Source organism: Triturus cristatus, chromosome 3_2, assembly GCF_964204655.1.
Source record: "Triturus cristatus chromosome 3_2, aTriCri1.1, whole genome shotgun sequence".
In the NCBI taxonomy this organism is placed as follows: domain Eukaryota; kingdom Metazoa; phylum Chordata; class Amphibia; order Caudata; family Salamandridae; genus Triturus; species Triturus cristatus.
In genome coordinates this window covers 258,761,279-258,784,097 of record NC_140584.1, presented here as the reverse complement: position 1 = coordinate 258,784,097, position 22,819 = coordinate 258,761,279, and the positions used below count along the sequence as shown (strand labels likewise).

The 22,819-nt window shown below is 44.1% G+C and overlaps 1 protein-coding gene across 1 annotated transcript in view; it reads right to left on the bottom strand.

Annotated features, from left to right (window-relative positions):
• Positions 1 to 1,258: 1,258 nt before the first annotated feature.
• The window catches only part of THEMIS2 (thymocyte selection associated family member 2), a 279,768-nt gene continuing 258,207 nt past the window's right edge, over positions 1,259 to 22,819 (bottom strand). Inside the window, exons 5-7 of the mRNA XM_085647570.1 lie at positions 14,797 to 14,968; positions 10,005 to 10,124; positions 1,259 to 3,704 (exon numbers count right to left, since the gene is read on the bottom strand). Coding sequence (XP_085503696.1) covers positions 10,024 to 10,124; positions 14,797 to 14,968 — 273 coding nt within the window. The 3' untranslated portion in view covers positions 1,259 to 3,704; positions 10,005 to 10,023. The remainder of the gene's footprint in view (positions 3,705 to 10,004; positions 10,125 to 14,796; positions 14,969 to 22,819) is intronic.

Below are 22,819 nucleotides of genomic sequence, written 5' to 3'. Positions count from 1 at the left end.
TAACCTTCAATGCAAAATGCATTTGCTTGTATTTTGTTTCCACTGCAGGGATGGACAGAGCCTCATTAGTTAGCATAGAAGGGTTTTGTTGTCATTAGATAGAAAGGCAATCAGAAGAAGAAGTTGGCAAGGAGAAGCACGGTAATGAGCAAGGTGATCAGTTCTCATGGTGGAGGAGAGGAATGACCAAGGACGAACGAAGTTGCAACTTATCGATGTGGGAAAGGTGGTGCAAGTATCCAGTTGTGCCGGAGCCATGTAAATTCACTAGCAAGGATCACGTGGGCAATTGATATTTTATGCTGAAACGTAGTGTGGGACAGAGAGAGTCATTTTAGGATTTCATGGAGAGCAGATCTATGCTTCTGCTTGTGTGGCTTTATGCTACCTGACCCATGATTGGAGTGCCTCCTACTGAAGACTGCGACAGCTGACACCTTTCTGTTTTCACCATTTTCAGATGCTTCTTAGTTTAGGATTGACATTTTAAGGTAGTGTAGGGAGAGATAGCTTGCTTGTGCTTACTTTGGAAAATCATCTGCTGCAATGTAATACTCAATTATTGTTCCTGATCATCTATATTATCGTCGTAGAGTTAGTCGTCTGCTTTGTATTATATAGGGTAAATCTCTTCAGGAGATTTAAACTTAATTTGGTCTTTCTGTATTTCTATATGATCATGTTGAGATTGGTCTTTATTGATTTGTTTCTAAATGTATACTTAAACACAACTAAACTCAGTATAAGTTGTCGAGGGGGTTATTGTGTGACCACATTGGTTACACGGTAATGAGGTGTTAACAAGTGATAGTTTTCTCCCCTTACCTCTCATGCAGCTATAACCATCGATCTGGAGATAAATGTTTGAGTGGGCCCGAGCTCCAGCAATAGTCAGGCTTAAAGAAAGAGAGAGAAAACTAGTATTGGACGCTCATTCTAACTGTCAGATGGAAAGTGCCAGGCAGAAGTCTAAGAGGAAGTAAAAAGAAAAGCCTAGCTGATGTAAGCCTATGCAATACGACAATATAATAAAACTAGCTGTTTCCTGCATCTGTGGTGATGTGGTGCAAATACGCAGCTCTCCCATTTAGTGCTGATTAATTTGTAGGGACTCAACATATCCTCATAATTAAAGAGGCGGGATAGGTTATGACGCGTGGCACTATAAGAAAAAAAGCTGCTGCTGTTATGGGACTGAAATCCAGCAGAGTAATGGCTGCAGTCTTTCACACATTGATTCAAGTAGGAAACATCCTTGTTAATATGGAATTAGGACATTTTATTTCTTTACAAAGTGTTTCATCGAGAAGGTTTAGTTTACTCCGCTCATTAACCAAAATATTCAAATGGCTACACTTTACAAATGCATTTGTTCAGCTCAATCTAGGAAACTGCAAGAAAAGACATTTCTGACAAGCTACTAATCACTTGGCCTGATTGATTGACTATATAAGCTTTTCCACATATAGGTATAAATACCATTCAGGGGGCCTGAGGCATCAGATCGTTTCCACCCTTCAAGAGCATCTTCGGCAAGAAGAGAGGATTTGCCAGGGTGAAAAAACACACACAAATGACGTTGACAGTTTGCAAATTTTTCAGTGTCAACTTTGTGGGGCATATTTACAAGAAATTGTTGGAGAGCGGGTTACGCCAAAATTGGTAACACCGTGCTCCGACAGTTTCAAAATGCAGGGATGCTCCATATTCACAAGAATGCAGTGCACCCCTGTGTTTCCCCTAGCTCTGTTGCTAAAAAAGCTGCCTTGGCGCCAGCACAGGCACTATAGCGCCATTTTACTAGGGTGCCTGCGGTGCAGGGCAATTGTTTATGAGCAGGAAGGTACACCTTCCTGCGCATAAGCAATCTTTACAGGCGATTTGCTCTATCGATGTGTGCTGCAGAATGCATCACACGAGGAAAGAGCAAAATATGAGGAGAAATAAAACATTTCTCCTTATCTCGCCTGCTTAAGACAAGTTATTCCCTAGCAGTATTTTTGATGCTGTCCTATACCTTGTAAATATAGGGCAGCATCAAAAAGCAGTGGGTGTTGCGGTGGAACGCTCACTGCAACACCCACTGCATTCCCCTTTCACGCTAAGTGCTGTGTGAATACGGGCATTATTTACAAGGCGACGTTAAGCCACGTTAAATGGCTTAACGCTGCCTTGTAAATAAGGCAAAGAAGTTAACACGTCGGAAAAAGTGACGTTCTGGTGGCGTAAACTCCTTGTAAATATGCCCATGTGACTCCTTAAGACGAGTAAGGAAGAGTTCAATCCCATCTACACCGCTCTAACTTTTGAAAGGGATACATTAATGGTTAATGACGGCATATGACGGCAAAGCATTGACAGTTTACCGACTAAACCTGTCAGCCATAAAACATTTGCAAAGACGAAGCTGCGTGTGGGATGGCTCCCACGGTGCCTGCTGCTGTTGATGTGGCTGGGGAAGGGGAGTACTGGAGGGAGCAGAGAAGAAGCCAAAAGTCTCCACAAGTCCAACATGCTCCTTTGCCCCTTGTTTGCAAAGTGCAACTTTTGCTGGGCATCCTCTGTCCCTTTAACAGTGGCAATACCGGTTCATTGTGAATCTGGATGGAGGTCTGCTGTGTCTTTGATTTCTCCATTCCTGCATTTGCCGCCACTTTCATCAATCGCTTAATGTAGCCTGTTTAATGAATATTGAAGAAGAATTATTTCCATGAGTCCTTGACAAATGGCCAATTTAGGCGCTTTGAGGGATTGAAACATCCGGCGCAGTGCAGACATGCGTACATGATAGCATCACATGATAAAACACAGTACGGAGATGGGATCTGGCCACTAACACATTGGGCCCACAGTGTTTCAAAGGATGTCATTTAATGAAACTACAGATCAGAAAATGTAAGTGTAAGCTACAAAATATATGTACATTTATGGGACCTCAAACACACCGTACCACCAGAATTTGTTTTTAGGGGGTGATTGTCATGGCAACTGCAGAGAGGAAATAACTGAAAACTGTTCCCAAACTGTAGAGCCAGGTGGATTGGTTATTCACACTCTCAGGCGAATTGCGGATAGTCGGCTGCTTGAAAGCCTCTTGGCCTGCTGCGCTGCAGTCTATCGGCATCCCCCATACCATCCTTGCCCCAGGACATCACGGCTCCATCACAAAAGACAAGGCAATGTTCAAGGATGATAAAGACTGAAGTACGTGTGGGAGAATTTGGTAAGAGCTACCAAACTGGCCTTAAGGCACATCCAGGTGGTATCGCAGTCTGCCCCAGTGTACAGAGATGTCAACAGTCAACCACAAAGGGAAAAAAGCCCAAAGAAACAGAGTATCCATTATCAGTTGGAAACAGCCCGAGATTGTAAAACTCCAGCATAGAGGTAATGCATGGCACGAGAAGAAACTGTACTTATGTTGTTGTAGCGCATCATCATCTACTTCAAGAAATACATCTGAACACTTCTAACTCTTCAGCCAAGCTTGCTTCAGCAGCTGGACCTCATTATTCCATGGTTAACCAAAGGATTCCTTTTGTAGCTATGTGTAATGAAAGCGACTGGCAGGTTGTATGGTCTGCCCTCAGAAATAAGATGGCGTCTATGGTGATGCAGTCTGGTCTGCGATGAAAGTTCTCCTCCTGGAGCCTTTTCCATATCACTGGAGCACTGATGCCAGATGTGAGGTAAACATCACTGATCTGAAAGACAACAGTGAAATTATCATTTTTGTCTGCATCAGATCTCTTTTAGCATATGTACAATCTAAAAAACACTAATGGCAGCAGAAAAGACAGGTTGTAGGCATTCTGAGATTAAAGATCCTCGGGGCATATTATCAAGACAGGCGATAAAATTATTGCCGCTTTAGCGGCAGAAAACTGCCGCTAAAATGGCGATAATGAGCTTGATAATATGCTCTATGGAATTCCAATTGAAGCTCAGGTTAGACGTCCTTCATATCTAACATGGGCTTCAATTGGAATTCCATAGAGCATATTATCAAGCCCATTATCGCCGTTTTAGCAGCCGTTTTCTGCCGCTAAAGCGGCGATAAATTTTTCGCCTGTCTTGATAATATGCCCCCTCGTGTTCATGGACCACCTCAATTTCAAAGTAAGGGTGTGTATTTTTAACTGCAGCTTCTCTCTCGCTCTCTCTGGGTAGAGGTATTCAGTCACTGTGTCACAGAGTCACTATGATAACTTAAAATGTGATTTGCTTCCAGGGGCCAGGTTCACAAATTTCTCATCTTAAAGTGCTGTGTAAACTTTCCACGGTGCTGTAAAATACATACCGTCTGATTTACAAAGCTACTTATAGCAGTACATATATCCAGATGGCTCAAAATCACTCCATTTACTTCTGTGAGAAATCATAAATAGTTTTACTGCTATGCAATTGTACTCCACAATAGGGTACTATTAGGCTCTGGTAGGATCAAGGGCAGTGGTTACTTTGAGCTGGTGGTTGCCAGTTGGGGGCAGAGAACTTATTTTTGGGGACTGGCACTTATTTTTCTGCATCATTTATTTACTGAGCACAAGAGATGGAAATTACACAGATTGGAAAGATGGTAAAACCGTCATAAAAGGAGAAAGCAGGAACCCGCAGGAGTAAGATAAAGGGAGAGGGAGTGCCAGGCAGTGGATTAAAGAGGTATGAGGTGGTTTTTAAAACAACCAGCCTAGGCATCCATTTGGCAACATTTAATTGCACCAGTTTCGGGACCCGGCAGTCTTTCTTTCACAAGTTAAGTACTGAAAAGGTTGAGTTTGTGGACCGTTTGTCCAGATGTTTTTGTTATTTCTGCACCTTGCACTCTGAAATAAATTTAAAAAAAAAAGCTTGTTGCTGTTTCCTGTGTGTTGTACACTTTGGGCGGTGGAACTCCAATGCTGCATTTGGAATCTATCTATCTATCTATCTATCTATCTATCTATCTATCTATCTATCTATCTATCTATCTATCTATCTATCTATCTATCTATCTATCTATCTATCTATCTATCTATCTATCTATCTATCTATCTATCTATCTATCTATCTATCTATCTATCTATTTACTTATTCACTGAATAAGCTAAAGGTTAAGGGTTAAAGGAAGTTATAACTAGATGAAAATGTCAATTAAAACATACCATTCCAAATTAACAAAACCACTGAATCTCAAGTAACTATAATTCGTGTCTTAAAGTAACTATACATTGCTCCCACGTCATGAACAGTATAGTTATTAATGATGTCATTTCAGATGTTGAAGTGATGTTATCAATGATGTAATAGAACATGTCACGAGTGACTTAATATGGGAGATAATTAGCACTGCATGGTGAGGGCAAAAGTTATAGTTACTTTAGGACATGAGTTCTAGTTACTTGACATAACTATAACTGGTGAATATCAGTGGTTTTGTTAGTTTAAAATGGTGTTTTAACTCACATTTCCACCTAACTATAACATTCCTTTAACAATTGTTTCTTTCAGTGAATGTCTATGGTTTTTGTAAATACCTATTTAAAACTATAACTTCAACCTTTGCTTTTTTCAGTGAATATTTAGGGTTCTTTTAATGTCATTTGTTTCATTTTCTATAGACCCCAGGAAACATAGGGTTATGTTTTTTAAAGTATTTATTGGGTGCTGCTGCACTCTCTGCAGCCAGCCCACAATCCTTAAAAAACATGTTGTCGGTGCCCCTACCCTGATCGGGGCACCACCATGCAGCCAATTGTATGTAAATTAGTACTTGCAGGGCATTAAGGGCGCTCCTTGACAGAAGCAGTGAGAAATAAATGAGCGGCTTAGGCTGCTCATTTATTAATATTCTCTATTTTTTATTTATTTATTCTTTTGCGAGAGTCCAAGTCCCAGTGGACAGCCTCCTCTTTTATTTTCGTTCTGGGCCATGGGTGAGCCCCAGGGCCTCCCGGCTCCCTTCAAGTGGCCCCATTCCTAGAGCCGGCCACACTATACGTAAATTGTTTTTTCAACTCTAGTGTGACTTGGTGCCCACCCGGGGCATGCTACAACATGCCTAATGTTGCAGGGTGTGAAGGGAGGCCCATGGAAAACTGGGCTCCCAAACAGCAGGATCCTATATACTATCTCCGGGTGGGAGCTCAGAAGACTTCCCTGCCAGTGCTCTTGTGGGCAGGGAAGCAACAGTGTCCCAAGGGATGGGGTCCACGGATACCATCACTGAGCCAGCCCCCCTGGATGGGATCCCCAGGGCCATATCATGGGTTGGCTTTCTGGGCTTCACACCCACTCCCCGTAAAAGAGTAAACATCCCTGGTGATGGGGTCCCTGGGGCTTGGATGAGCCTCAGGGAGGGTGGCCACACTCCTCCCCTTCCCATAAAAGTATCAACAGCCCTAGGGGATGGGGTCCCCGGGGGCCATGACACGGCATGTGGGGCACACGCTCCCTCTCCCTAGTGCTTGACTCGGCATAGGGAATGGGGTCCACAGGGCCAGGATATGGCTCAAGAAGGAGTGGTCACAAGCCCTTCTTCAAATTAGAAATCATTGCGCTGCTCCCGGGCCCAGGCCCACGCCGGGAGCACTACTTTTTATTTTTATTTTACCTTGGATCTGCAGTAAAATAAAAACAAACAGGCATAGCCGATCTATGCCCCCTAATATGTCTTTTTGAAACTTTTTTCACGACAGGGGACTGAGTTTCTGAGTCCCAAAATGGATGCTGCCACATTTTGTTAGTGTGGTGCCAGACAATCAGATCTTATCTCAAGACCTGTCAGGTCTGCTGATCCTCCACGGCCTGAAATATACATACATTTTGTACCTTATTTTCTCAAAAACTACTGAATGGATTTACAGCAAACCACAAAAAAGCATGATTTCCAGACCAAGATTTAGCTTTCTTCCAAATTTGGTGTCATTCAGTTCAGTTATTTTGACTCTAGCTGTGTCTAATATTTTGATGGAAATATGCATAGGAAAAGCACGTTTTGGGACCGCCAGTAGATAATATATATATTTCCCCAGTGGCGGTTGAAACTGGGTAGTAAGGGCAATGTTGCATAGAAAATTATTTTTTGGTGTGCCAATAATTTTGGTGCCGTTTGACTAATCTTCATGAAACTTTCCAAAATAAAGTCTCATCCACCTCAGCTCCTTCCTGGAAAATTTGTGGCTGATCCGTTAGGTAGGGGATGAGAAAAAAATTCTGGCTAAACGGAATTACACCGAATTTGGCAGTAAGCTAGCTCTTGATACAAAAAGTCTACTTTTTGTGATTTGTTTTCAATGTATTCAGTAGTTTTTGAGAAATGAAGGATTAAAATATATTTATATATATATATATGGATGCAGATCCTCCGTGGATCCACCAGAACAAAAGATAGGATCTGATTGGCTGCCACAACATCAACAAAGAAGTGGAGGCAGCCATTTTAGGACTCATTCCCCAGTTCAGGAAAAACAATACAAAAAACATATAGTGGGCAGGGTAGGCATGCCCTGCTCTCTAGGCATGGTGGAAAGGTCCCAGAGGAACTCTAGGGGCCAGAAATATTTTTTGTTTGAGGGTACCACAGATCCGCTGAGGATCCGCAGATGATCTTTGGTCCTAGGGAAAAAAAAGGTGGGCACCCTTTTCAAATATATGCTCCTCTGGACGGATGAGATCCGGAGAGGGGGATGGCACAAATATTATTTATGGGGAGAGGGGCATGCAGCCCACCTCCTTGCGCCACTTTAGGGCAACAGGGACCCTAATTTTCAGAGCCACTTTTATTATTATGGGGAGGTGGCACGTCCCCTCGCCCTGAGCCATTTTAAGGCCCCGGGCCCCAATTCCCTGGGCTTGATTTGTTTTTTTATGGGGAGGCCCCACTCCTAAACCCTTAGCAAGGACCCCAGGACCCCACCCACCCGGGCCAAAATAATGATTTTTTGGAGGGGGCATACAACCCCTCCTCTCTGAGCCTCTCTAGGGCTCTGGTGAACCTATACCCCAGGACCACTGTTTTTATGGGATGTGGGTGTAGGTCCCCCCTCCCTGAGCGGTAGAACGGCCCCAGGGCCCAAAGAGAGACAGCGCCCTTGGTACCCCATCCCCCAGGACACCTCTTGTTCCCTGCCCGAGAGAATCTGGGCACGGAATTTAAGTCTAATTCCTTGCCTCTACTCTCTCTGGCAGGGAACACAGCTGTGCTGCCGCCTAAATGGAGCACAGAAAAAAGTTGTTTTCACCAGGTGGGAGCAAAGCATCAGAGTCAACCACCCAGGATGGCACTATTGTGGCAGTCCCAGTTGGCACTGGGGCACCCATTGTAAAAATAACAATGGCCGCCTCCCACCGGCACCCAACTGTGGGTGTCCTGGGTAAGATAGGGACGCCCAAAAGAAAAAGAGGAAAGAAAGGAAAAAAGTGTCACTGCATCTGCTGCACCAAAGGAAGCTATCCCCCACCTTATTCGGCCTATCCTGTGTCTCGTAGGAACCGAGGAAGGCAGCACACCATGGACAGCGCTGTACCTGCATCAACCAACACATTCCACTGTCAGCTTGGCTCTCTTTAGGTCTGTGCTTACAGGGTAAAACAAGCTTTAGATCACGGAGCCAGCTCTCTGATCATGTATGCTAGGCACTGGCAGGGTGCAGGAGGGAATGCCCAGAGGGTGGTGTCCATTCCTTTAAATAGAAACATAGAAGTGCTGGCACTCTCTGTCCAGAGTACCTGTTTGTTCCTGAAAAGTTTTGGTACTCTCATATTGAATGTATTGTAACCATGCTGAGAAGTGCTGCTTCTCTCTCTTTCCAATTAAAGAAGTGCAGGTACCCAGTGCCAGAGAGTACCTGACCATTTAAAGCACTGGTGGTGGTGGTGGTGGTGGGAGCCAGAAGGCCATGTATTTTTTTTTATATACGGATAGGGGTGCAACAAGGCAATGTGAATGTAGGGAGTGCTGGGGAAGGTGGCAAGAGGGCGGGGCTCAATGCAGAGTGTGGTGCGGTGGGTGGGAGGAGTACAGGTAAGTTTATTTTGGGATTTGGGAGGGTAGATGTGGAATGGCAGAAGGCCAACCATTTTTTATATCTTTCAGTGGGGAGGCCATGTTCTGTATAGCTTCCCCATTACTCCTCTTCCTCTGGAAAGCTACTGAAACCAGGGGCAGATAATTTACGGGGCCAAACATAACAACAAATAATAAATATGTACACAGTAAATAGCGGATGATTTTCAACTTGGGCTGCTGAGTGAAAAGTTGAGCTTTGTTCTTGCCTATTTAATGTCACTCAGAACACCTCAGTTAAAAAAATCCCTGTTATTCACTGTTACTCTTCTATAATTCTATATGTTAGTCAGCCTCTAATGTAAACTACACGCAGTGCTTAATTTGAGAAGGTGGCTTCCGGTGCTGGCATCGGCACTTAATAGTCAACACCAGCACTTATGACAGTTGCCACATGGTGGCGCTGTTTGTATAATTTAGAGATGAGCAGAACAGCAATTGTTTATTAATTCTGTATACATTAAAAACAACTAATATCTGCCCCCAAGCCATTTTTATAGCTTTGAGGGCCTGGAATATTCTGAATTGTCACACTTATAGCAGTGTGCTGGTTAGTAGTTGTATAGCTACTATGACTGGCAATGCCTGCAGTGGCAATGGGCGGTGCAAGCTGGGGAGGCCCCCTGACAAGGGCCCTGGCATTTATGTTTTTTAGAAGTTAAGCACTGACTACGCATTATACTGCGAGCTTCCAAGAACCCACTGAAACTAAAAATGTTTGATCAAGACTTCACACGCTTAGTAGTCAGACTTTTGTCATCTTGTTTCCTATCCCTCATGCCCACTTGTTTGATTACATATCATCTTACATCCTGTGGCTGGAATACATTTCTCTTTAAGTAATAAACAGCAAGCATAGACTTCAGTATCAGTCCTCCTGTGGGGTCTTATTTTCTCTTCTTACAGCCTCACAGCCTTAAAAGGTTTTAAGAGCAGACACAGCAGAAAGGGTCCTTACCTTTGACTCCAAAGGTGCTTTAATAGTGAAGGACAGCTTCATTCATTTTCTTTATGGTGGATGCTAACACTTCATCTATCTCTTCATAGTCATGCCGATCATTATCATCATCAGATGCATCTAGAAGAAAAGCCATACTCTTGTCATTGCACGGTCATATACTTAGAAAACGGAGTCAGGCAGCTCGAGAGATGAGGAGGGGTGGCACTGATTTGATAGAATATCTGCAAACCCTCAGGAACAAGTTTTGTACATGTCATTACATGCTTATTCTAATATCCCTAGAACTCTGTCTTACTTTTGAAGGGGCAAATGGCCCAACAAGATCAGAAAAAGATGCCCTGGGGCTGGTCATGTTGCACTAAGTTATGAAAAGGTTGTTTTTGCAAGTGACTTCAACAGGCATGTAGACATCAAGGCATTGGAGTTCATTAAACAACTGAAATGTTAGGCCTTGTACAAATAGTAGCCAGTCCTAGGCACAGGCTTTGGACCTGCAGGAGCACTGTCCTTGGGGGGCTCTCTCTTTCTTTGCTGGACAGTCACTACTTGGTCCCTTTTCACACCACTTATGTGAAAAGGCAAGTCTGTCCAAAACAACTATATCTCACAATAGCTGAAAATTAATCTTGGAGCTTTTAGGCAGCATCTGTCCTAATGTGTAGAATTGTGTGTTAATTCGGTTAATGGTAAAACTTGTCATAAGGACTTAAATTACTCTTTTAACACTGTCCTAATTAAGTGGGTTGGGCTGCTGAGCAAAACTCGATCAAATCTCATAATGTATGGTCTAATGATTCACTAGGAAATGAAAAACTCTGAACCCGACTGTTGGAGTAAAACATGTCAGAAAGCCTATTTGGAATCTGACATTAAAATCTTATAAAGTACAACTAAAACATAGAAACAAGCAATACCACTGGTCAAAGTACGCTATCTCTTTCCCCTAATAGCCGAGGCTCAGATTTTTTCTTGCCAGCAGTTACCAAGACATTTTCCAATTCTAACAGAATTACTGGAATTACATAGTATTTTCTTCTACAAGGTACAAAGCATTTATGTGGGGATGAAATCCCATTGAAATCCCTTGAAGTATTAATGTTTTCCTCCACCTCTCCTCCATGTAGACTTATTACTGGATTGCTCCGGTTGTATGTTAAAAAAAAATCTTGGACAAAAATTCGGTCTGACATAGTTACTGTGTCCTAAACATCATTTACAAAAATACTATCCCACAGGATGTAGATTTTATATTATTAACTTAAATGAGGTGATATTTTTGTAAACAAAATTTAGGACGCAATTTTTCTGTCAGACGGTATTTAGTTCACAATATTCTGGTGCCATAACATGCCTCCACATCTCCTTCTGTAGTCTTCTTTAACACCAGTGACCATGGAGGGAGTTGGTTGTAACTCTTGACAGACCCTGCCCAGCGGTGGTTTGATATCTCTAGTCCTGGTCATCACAGACAGAGTTATGGAATTGATAAAGCATTCCCTGCAAACAGGACGAAAGGTGACAACAAACTCTCAGTTGAAGACAGAGAACCTCGGCTTGAATGATGTTAACAATTATCGGCCAATCACTCTTCTTAGTGCTCTGGGCAAAATCCAGGAGAAGCTACTTTCCAAACAGCTCTCGAGATAACATGAGCAATAAAGGCTCTTGGACCTTGGCAGCTGGGTTTGGCCAGTGTAGAGGGACTGACACTGCACTGTCAATGGCGAGGGTTGATATCAGAGAGATTTTGGACAACTGTGACTTAGCATAAGTGATTCTGTTGGGTTTCATTGTTATACTTGAAACAATGGTCCACCTTGTTTGAGTAATTTGAAAGAGACGCCACTTCATAATATGCTTGCGGATGCATACTGACATTGTTGCTGCCGTTCAACCATGCCTTTTCTGCTTTGCATCCTCCATATGTTAGCCATGGTGAGGATAGACATTTTTGTCTTTCTATCATAGCCAATTCTGTACTTTCGGTCTGCAGTCTTCTTTTACGATGTTCTGCCCTTCTCTTCAGACTTTGCAACTACACATAAAAAACACACACATTTCAGATCCAAGGCAGAAGGGCCAAGGGGATCTGGTATTCCATCCTGCATGGATGAGTCAAAGTTGTTTCCTTCTCCATTTCCTTCTGGGGGAGATGAAAATATCTTTAGGGACATTTTACTCTAAATCAAAGAATCTATTGCACAATTGGCACAGTGTTAGCATCAAGAGACGCACTGCGTCCCACAAGATGTACTTGATTTTCTCTAGTTGCACCCCTTCTCTGACTACCTACAGTGCACTGTTGTTTACAGCTAGTCTTGTGCTAAGCAAATACACACACTTACACACATACAGATATATGGCACACGGAAGACCCAGAGAGATCTCATGTGAGTGCATGAAAGGATAATCCCAGCGTCTTGACCTGGTGACCACTTGAGAAGTGTGCAACATCATGGGATGATGCATGTGGTATTTAGTAAATCTCCAGACAAATATGTTCATATACAGTCTTCTGACACATATAAAGTATCCAAATAACTTTAGTGTCTCTATGGATGACATTTGTATGGACTTGCCAATAAACACAATTTTTATCGTTGACATTCAGAAACCCACCTTTAATCGAAGAGTCGGATGGCGTGCTTCCTAGATTGCTGAGTTATTCATAGGGGCAGTCCTGTGCTCTGGTTTGTGGATCTCCATCTTTGGCTTGTGGGTCTAAATCATAGTGATGTTAGTCTCAGTCTCTGACAGGTCAGTCTGTCTGTGGTAGGGTAATCTCAGTCTCTGGAAAGTGGATCTCGGTCTCCAATTTGGGCTGTGGCTCTCTGAAACCTCTGTTTCTTGTGGTTCTACAGCACGGTTGTGACCTCTGGAGAGGATCTTATCTCTGGTTTACGGGCCCCACTCCCTACCTCTTGTAGGTCAGACTCCAGTGTATGGGTCTCAGTCTCTAGGGAGGGTCTTGCTCTAAGTTTTAGTGTCCAATAGATGAGTCTCAGACTCTGGTTCATGAGTTTTACTCTCTAGCTGGTGGCCTCGGCCTACGGTAGGTCCATCTCATTTATCTGTCTATGTTAAGTAGCTCTGATGTGGGATGCAATCTCAGCCCGGCTTACAGTCTCTAGCAGGTTGGTCTCAGTCTTTGACTGGGAGTCTCCACTGTTGGTCGGTGCTCTCAGCATTTGGTAGGTTGAGCTCATTTATTAGGAGTGTCATCCTAGACTCTAGTTTGTGATTCTCGGATTGTGGAGTAATTGCTTTCTCTGGCGTCCTGGAGTCTCAATTTTTGGTTTGTGCTTCTCAGTCTCTTAAGGGTCAGACTCGGGTTTAAGTCTGTGGATCTTACCCTCTGGTGGGTGGGCCTCAGTCTTTGGTAGATCCATCTCATTCTCTAATGGGTAGGCCATAATCTCTGATTAGAGTGTCCGTAGTGTGAAGTACTGTCTCTGGCAAGAGCCTCGGTCTCTGACTGGCTGGTGTTCTCTGCTGTGTGGTTCTGACCCTATGCTTAGGATATCCTCAGTCTATGGTTTGTGGAACTTAGTCTATGGACAGGGTCTCTGTCTCTGGTATATAACTTTTCATCTTAGGTTTGTGGACCTCGGACTTTGGTAGATAAGTTTCAAGTGATTTTGCAGCTCCAGCCCAAACTGTTAATTCACATCCTCTGAGAACGGAACATGACCTGCCCCACACTCACTGTGGCCTTACTGGCCTTATTGGTGAGGTGCCATTTGAGGTTTACTGTACAGTGCTCAAAAGGACCCATGCCTACAAAGCCGCTTTCATTTTGAATGACTTAGTTAGAAGAACAAGCATCTTATGGATGGAATGCCTGAATTAATCTCAACCAATGAGCTGTCCCTTTTAGTGTGGGACTAAGGCTAGTTTCCATATGGTTCAACCTTGTCTGGCAAGGCCCGATGAGCAGAAAAATGGTGGAATGGAATGCTACCCTGAGAAATTACGGGGGAAGCAGAAAGGTTGCAAGGGGAGACCGAGTAATTTGGGATCACTAGCAATGTTATGCCCATGAACTTAGCTGCTTGCTGAGGTCATAAGATGGTGTCCTACGGAATGGACTAAGGAGCAAAGTTTATTCTGAAAGTTGCAGACAGGGTTCTAAGATGGCACAGCGAGTGTGCAGATTTAAAGGAGTTTTGCTGTAATGCATACATCAATTGTAAAGTTGAAACCTGCCAAAGTGTACAGAGGGAAAATGCGGGTAAACACCTATACATGTGGAATTCAGTGCAGTAAGCTTTGAATTCTGCATGTTATTCCCCATTTTGGGATGAAAACCTGGAACAGGAGGTATTAACTTCAGCTGATAAATACCCCACCATGTAGTGTCCTTAGTAAATATATAACCCCCAACACTGGTAATCTGGGCCCTATATGAGTGACACACTCGCCTTCTTTTAGTGGTATACACTGGCGGGGTTACAATGAGTTATATGCATATCCTCTTTAAGTTATACTTTGACTGAACTAAAATTTATCACACCCTTACCCAAATCTTTCAATTGCATCCCGAGTACCTTCTTACACTTACTAGACAGGCTATACAATAATACACACTTATCCTATCCAATGCCCTCAATTTAATTGACCACCCAAATACATTTACCCTCTGCTTTCAAACATGCACCATATAATAATATCTGTTGTTTGACGATTTATCTTCTTTCAGCAATGTACTGGCTGTCTAAAATCATCACATGCACACCTGCCCTCATCTTTAATGTATACTCTTGCTGTAATAAAACATTTACGCACTTACCGTTACTTTCAACTGGTTTGACTGTTGCCATTTGCTTCTTGACCGGATTGGGGGCGTAGTTGTTACAATGACTGGCTGAGCGGAGCCTTTCCTTGGGTTTTCTTGGGTACAAAACAGGTGGAACGGCTTCCATGGTTGGAGAAGTTCTACCCAAGGGCGCCGGCAGGGAGAGCTAGGAAACAATGTATGAGCGGTGAGTCATCATTAGAGCTGGAAGGCTTAGCAAGACTGCGGGGCAGGACCTTGACTGGTCCAGTTTGTGTAGCGCCCCCGATCACTTTCTATAGCACCGCCCATGTTCCCTTAGAGAGAGGATCCTGCTCTTGTGGGAGTTCAATTCATGGATACAAATCAGTCCTTTTGTAGAGAGGACCCAGCTTCAGATGTGAGATCAATTCACAAATAACATCCTCTCTTAGGGAGCGCATCCTGCTGCACTTCTCAGAGTTTGCCCTCTTGGAGAGGATCCTGCTGCACCCTTGGAAGTTTATTTTATGAATAGAAATGTGACCTTCTTGAGAGAAGATCCTGGTGCACTTGTGAGGGTTCAATTAACAAATCCCATCTTTGAGCCATATTACTGAATACGCCCCAGGGATACAACAGGCGTTTGTGCCCGCTACTTGCACTTATGGGGAAATCTAGCATTATACAGAGGGCCGCAGATTCTTATGCCATAATATGCTACAATATGAATCATATTGGCACACATTTTGCGGGGCACGATCACAATTGGACAATCCCTCATTTACATCAGGGACTGGCACCATACAAGTTAGGGAAACCTTAGCCTTTGAACTCACGTTTTTGTTTTACAGAAATGGGTGCAGAGGCAAAAAAGCTGTCAGGACGTATGCACACTGTGTGCCACATTGAGGTGGGGCACAGTCTGACGGGACCCCTCGGGAGGGTGGCATGGAGGTCAGAAGGATTTCACAGGTACCCCCTCGTCAAACAGAAGACTGCTTAACGATACACACATGAATATGCACACAATATTTAAAATACTACCTGCTTTTTTTCAGGTCTGCAGAGTGATTGAGGGACTCCTGATATTGTGAGAATACTTGCCAAGTAATAAGGGGGTGTCCATCTGCAACACATGTATATCTTAGAGGCCAATTTATTCAAGAATGTGGCTTAAGTGGGAAGCTATTTGAAAGAGACCATGATAGATGTGATGTGCTTGAATTTTCAGTGCTAGAGGCCACTCTGACAGATGTGTGGAAAACCACTTTGGGATAATCTAATCTTTGGTACAATGACAAGGAGAGCATCTCCACAAACTAGTCTAGTCAACACCAATGCCTGCACATCAGATTTGGGATGCAGGGTTGATGTTCTTAAGTAGAGGTAACTGAAGATTTGACGTATTCAACAATGGGTAGAGTTACGTTTAGGCCAAGAGAGCATTTGCCCAACGTGAGGCTGAGGTCCTAACTGAAACAGGAGTGATAAGTATGAATTTAGTTTTCTTTAGTTATGCCCAATCTAAAAAGATCAAGTATGGTACAAGGAGAAATCATCTGGATTTTTATTTTACAAATTGCATCTACTGGGCTTTGGAGCATCAAAAACATATGAAAAATAGGATTAAAACATTAAGGGCCTAATTACAATGTTGGTCGAAAAGTCTTCGACCGGCCCGACCTTGTAGGTTTAAAGTTCAACTGTTGTATTATGATGATGGTGGTCGGAGTTTAAACCGGCCGGGGAATCCTACGAGGTTCAGTCGGAAAGGCCTCATATTTCCTTATGGACGGCGTTTCCGCCGTCGGGATTTTGATGTTGGTTACCGACAGTCAATCCATGTCAGCCTTTCCTGGATGAGGGATAAAAGATGGTCAAAGTTCACTGAATGTAAATATCAGCACGGGTCACTGGGTTAGTCACTTTAGCAAGATTTATATTTTTGGTGTGTTCAATAATGTTACCTGTGCATCCCTCCCCCCATTTTATTCAAAATTGAATGTTCACTGGCAGAAGTGATTGAGATTATCACTGTAAGCCCTGCTAATAAGGCGCCTGGCCCTGGTGGGGTCCCAACGGACGTATATAAATTTGATCTAGATCTTTGGGGCCCCCTTGTTACTAATAGTATTAAGCAGGCTTGTAAAACTGGTTTGCCACAGTCTTGGAAAACAGCTGTCATAGTGGCAATTTTTAAAGAGGGACAATCCAAAGTGTTATCGGCCAATTTCCCTCCTAGATTCTTCGGTCAAAATCATAGGGAGGATCGTTCTTGACAGGCTGATAACCTGGGTTGAGGACAAGGGAATTCTTTCCAAACTGCCATATGCAGTTTGGGAACTTTGGAACAATGTCTCAATCTATAGCTTGTGATCTGTAAATACACTACTGCCAAGCAGGGGTCTATTTTCTTAGCCTTTATGGAACTCTACTGCGCATTTGAATGTGTGGTGAAGTCCCTTTTGTGGGCCAAGCTGTATGTTACGGGGTTGGAGGAGGCTTTGATGGCTAAGGATGTGGATGCTTCAGCCAAAAAGAAGACTCCTAACCCAACGATAACTTACACAGATGCGCTCAAGGATGCCACGGAGACTCAAACTCCTAAAAGAGAGCTAAATAGAATTTATGTCTAATTTAAAGCTGGAGGTTAATGCTAATAAAACTTTTTTAATCGCGTGTGGACAGGGTGTGCTAAAATGAGGCAACTATCTATAGGTTAGGACCCCATCTCAAGAGTCCCTGAGTTCAACTATCTAGGGGTTACTTTTGACTCATTGAGATCTTGGTCACAATGCATTACTATGGCTAAAAAAACATTTTGTACGCAGTGTTGGGTTTTTGGCCAATCTAGCCTCTAGAATTGGTAAGAAGCCGATTGTCCCTTTCTTAGAGGTGTATCAAAGGAAGTGTATCCCGGTCTTAAAATATGGGTCAGGCATATGGTGATTTAAAAGTGTCCTAAGGCTTCAGACTGAAGAGAATAGAGTCTGCAGAAGATTACTTTTGCGTGAGGAACTGGGGCTTTAATATGTAAACGATCTTATAAATATTGCACAGTGATGCTATGGTACTCTGTCTGGAGCAGTCCTCTGGTAGTGTTTCACAGAGAAATCAGTGACAATAGCTTATCCTGTGCCAGGGGACATCTTATTACTTGATTTGAGCATATCGGCTTCACATGCATCATGTTGGGCAAACCATCTATTTTCTCCAAACTGGCGGGCATGCCTAAAGGCAAAAGACTGTGGGTAAAAAAAATCTTTTTGGGCCTTAAGGCAGTGAGAGCGGGAGTTGTTGAAGTTAGTGAAAACTCAGAATTCTGATTCAAACCTCTCCTGCAGTGGAGGCATATTGGGATTTCATATCACACTCCTGGGACAGGTGCCTTCTTGCTAGATTTCGATCAGGAATTATTAGATAGCAGCTAAGTTTCCCCCTTAGTCAGTCTGATCATGAGTCTATTTCAGCGGCGGCTCCTCCGTTAAGGTGAAGAAGTGTCCCCACCCCCCTGCTGCGAGTGCAGCAGGTACACACAGAATTATAAAATGGTCATTACCATTTTTAGGTCGAGGACTACCGGTCTGCCGAAAGGCAGAACCGGAAGTCGGAGATTTAATGACTTGGAGAAGAGGGGCTTGAACCAGCCCCTCTTCTCCCCTGTTCTCCATTGGCTGGCCTCGTGAATGCTGGCCAGCCACTGGAGAAGAGGTCAGTCACTCCGATTAGGCCCTGTCCTTTTCGGATCGGGGGGCGTGTTTTTTGCAGAAAGTCTCATTCTCTCCTCCAGCCAATGGCTGGAGGAGAGAACAGCAAAACACGCCCCGAATCCGAAATGGACGCTGCGTTTCTCCGAGGCATTTCTGCTCTGCCTCGGAGAAAGGCGGTGGTGTGCATTTTGTTCTGCCTTGTTCCTCATATCTAACGATTTACTGTAAAGCGCTCCAGTACCTCTGATTAATAACCGCGCTATTTAAAAATGTATAAATAAATAAAATCCCTGTCCCTCTTGTTTTACCGTTTGTTATTTGCACATAATCCGTGATCCCCCTCATAACGCGCCCACGTTGTTTGACGCAGCCATAGTGTTCTAATGAAACCAACGAGGCAAGCTTGCGACTTTCCCATAATTACTGATAATGTTACCTTCACCCGTCGAAAGCCTGACCGTGACATCATTACAGCCGCACCCATGATTGCTCTGCACATGCTATGAACATGCATGATACGTTTCACTCACGTGCGTAGATATAATTGCGGCGCCTCCGCACGCAGAGCCTTCTCTGTCATGGCTCATTCACTCCCGCCATGCCTTTTATCTCAATCTTTCGCCACTACTTTCAGGTGATTAGTCACCTGTGTATTGTTACGGAACCAAACTCGATGACAAACTTCCGGTGTTCAGAGCCCTCCCACCGTTAGGTAATTAATGGATCTACTACGTCTCCCAGAGTGCATCATGCTAGGCTTCAAATACTCTTCTACAGTCCTCCACACCGCTATTACCAAGGAGACCCTTATACAAACTCAATAAATATTGCGGTTAAACTCACACTACATGCAGCCGCCAGAAGTGCACGTTATATTTCTACATCATTAAATCCAAAGCGGCTGACATCTCCCCATGGGTGCAATCTCACCTTGCGGACGGAAAGTCATTCAATGAACATGGGATGCACACCAGCGTTTTCCCAGTTTCTCCACTGGTATACTGTATGTAATTCCTGGCATTCACAGAGTGCCCACGGCATACCGGACCCATCCGTACCAAAATAATTCGAGCCCTGACACATGGAGATTTCATCGACTTGGCACACTTTGAAAGTACTTCAGTATTTAGAAAGGCGCTTTGAGAGGCCATGGTTCTTGAGCAAGTTTATGTGAAAATTCAGCTTTAAAATACTCTATTTCACCTCCTTTTAAAACAGTTTTTTAGGGGAGACACCCCATGAACCTTCCTTGAAGCTGGCTCGCTCCCGGGAGTGCAGAGGAAGTGTTACACCGCGCCACTTTCAGAGCAGCTTCTGGACTTTGTCCAACCCCCGTATGCAAGGGACAGGCAGGCATCATGTCTTTTCTGTTCTATTCTAGCGCTCTGTGTCCGGTGCAGCATGACATGCGATTTACATCAGAGTCACATGTTGTACACAGACAATGAATCATGCACGTCTGTCAATCAATTCATAGGAGATGTAACATGAGACGGTGATGGTTACAAGGTGTAAAAGTGGCAGATCTTGTATTTTGGACGGTATGGTGTGTTAGGACTGCTTGTTCGGGTGCAACACAGACAAGAATTAAAAGATAACGCAGCGGTTGGGGTTCATCGCATTAATGAGACTTTATTACTACCCAAAGAACCCTTATTTTAGCAATATCAAAACAAACAAAGATGGATTGAAACTGAAATAAGTCTCTATGCTTTGCAGTTTGCCTGCAGCTCCTCGATGCTGGTTCATAGCGCGCTGTGCTGGATTATAACTAGGGGCGCTGGAATTATGTGATTCAGCAGCCACTGCAATATTTGTGTAATTATGGATTTTCCACATTTGCCCCTTACTTCTTCATCTACTGCATGATATGCAGATATGAAGGAAAAGAATTGTTTGGAGCTCCGTCAGTTTAAATGTTACAAATAACTTGGCGTCACGTGTTCCCGCGCAGTGGAAGGCCCTTCCCGAATGCTGATTGGTCGCTTTCAGTCGTCGCTGCTGTTAAACGGATACTAATGAGGCGAAACGTTTCCCCAGACTGGGATGACAATCTTTTAAAGGGACAAAAGAATGAAACAAAACCACCAGCAAAGTTGCAGCATTTATCTTCTCGTGCCCCAAATTTTAGTCAACTGCCGCATAATGTGGTCCTCCCTACCGCATAATTCCAATGACAGTGATTATAATTTATAAACTGCAAGTAACAGAAGGAAGTCTATGCAGTAACGCATTGATCTTTCTACATAAAATATAAATCTTTGATCTGCAAGCTACACGTTGTGTTTGCAGCAGGCACATTAACCCTCTCTGCTACATTATTGATGAGTTAAACCTGACAAAACACGGATCTCTCCAGCAAGTACACGCTACAAGTACACAAAGTAAACTGGGCTTGTGCTGGGTGGATTACTTAATGAAATTTGAACCGGCCAGGTAGAGGTGAAAATGGCCCCAATACCTGACCTGGCCTTCCAGCAAGGACTTTCAGCCTTTGTGCGATCCCCCACCCCCTCCCACTATGACCTAAATGTGAAGTCGTAGGGGAGGAGGGGTCACGTGAAAGGTGAATGACATTGCTTCACTTCTGGGACGGGCTGGCCCCTTGGGGGCCCGTGGTGGGAACTGACAACTAGGTGAGAATAGCCCAAAGACCTCAACAACACCTGGCCTCTTCGCACAGCGTGGGCAGTTGACAGAGGCCCAAAAAAAAGAGCCCCCTGCTGGCACTGCTGGGTCCAAACTGGGGTGTGATAGTGGGCAAAAGAACGATGGCTTTAACCCAGATCCCTTGTCTGGGGAGAATGTCTGAATCATTCAGCAATCCGTCCATCATTTGTTGCAGATATACTTTTCGCCCTAAGTGGGATGGGTATGCCCAGACGTGGGTCCCTTGCTCACTGTGCCACTGGATTCAAGCTTGCCTGGCTGATGAAGGGTGACATATCCTGAAACCAGTCCTAGGATGCTTGTTTGCAGTCCAGGGAAGACCTGGCTTGGCAGCTCGGTCTGGACTGTTCCCATGAGGCACAGATTTGCTTATGTCTGGGTCTAAACTGAGTCGGCGAAGTGAACTAAAGAACAATGGATCTAACCCAGATCTCTTGACTGGGGGTGAATGTCTGAATCATTCAGCATTCCGTCCATCATTTGTTGCAGATATACCTGCTGGCACTTAAGCACCAGCCCATCGGCCCATACCCGACTAACTGCATTGGCATTCCGACCCTGGAGAGGTGCAACCCTATTTTACCACTGGGGCACCAGTTTGGTGCTCGAGACACTCAAAAGTCGTACTGGCTGACACACTTAGAGAGCGCATTCAATGCCGTTTCAACGGGTGTCTATTTTGGGCAACACCATCATGGTAACCAGTGTGGCCTTGCACAGAAACATTTGAAAATGTCACTTATATGTCGTGAGAGCACTCTTGCCCTTTAAAGACGCTTCGAAAGTGGTGCGCGACGTGTATCTCATGTTTCAGAAAAGATTGACAGGACCCACCTGGGTCCAGGGGTGAGGTGGCGCCAAAGGAACGGGGCCAGCAGTCTGGCTTGAATGGAGCCGTGTACTGTTTGTAGCGATAGAGCCGTGATTGAACATCCAGGGCCATATTTTCGAGCCGTGTTGCATGCGGTACGCAACTCAAAAATGAGATTTATGAAGGCACGCGAGGCCACTTTGCGTAGCCCTGAGTGGCTTCATAATTCTGGAGTAACGCTACAGAGTGCAAATCACTGCGTTGCATTACTCTGCCCTGGGACGTGTTCCATGGGTGTTGCGTGGGCTTTCCCGCCCACCTCCCATGGTTTTTGACGCATTCCCAGTGTTACCAGAACTGATAAACCTAGGAATGCGCCAAAAAGATGCACCCTCCCAGGAGAGGTGTAACGAGGAGAAATAAATATATTTCCCCTCGTTACTTCCTCTTCTTTCTATGTCTGCTGCATTCCGCTGCACATGCAGAACAAGCATTTACAATGCAATGGTCTCGGCATTGGTAAACTTAGAGCTATTTCATTGCTCATGACAATGCCGTTTCTTTACACGTTTTAAAAACAAAAACATAAACAAAAATAATGTCAGGAGCAATGCCAATAGCTCTAACTTTACCAATGCCGAGACCATTGCATTGTAAACGCTTGTTATATTCTGTGTGCCGCTGGCCGCGCTAGTGCAAGTGTGATGGTGAGGGCAGGGCAGACAGATTCCTGCGTATTGTAGGATGACTGCTCAGTGCGCATGACAGATTGGCTGGCTGTAAAAAACAGGAGAGGGATTACAGGCACAGGCCCCAGCCTCAAAATGAGCGCTGGGTTAGCCTGCTCCAATTCATATGCAGAAAG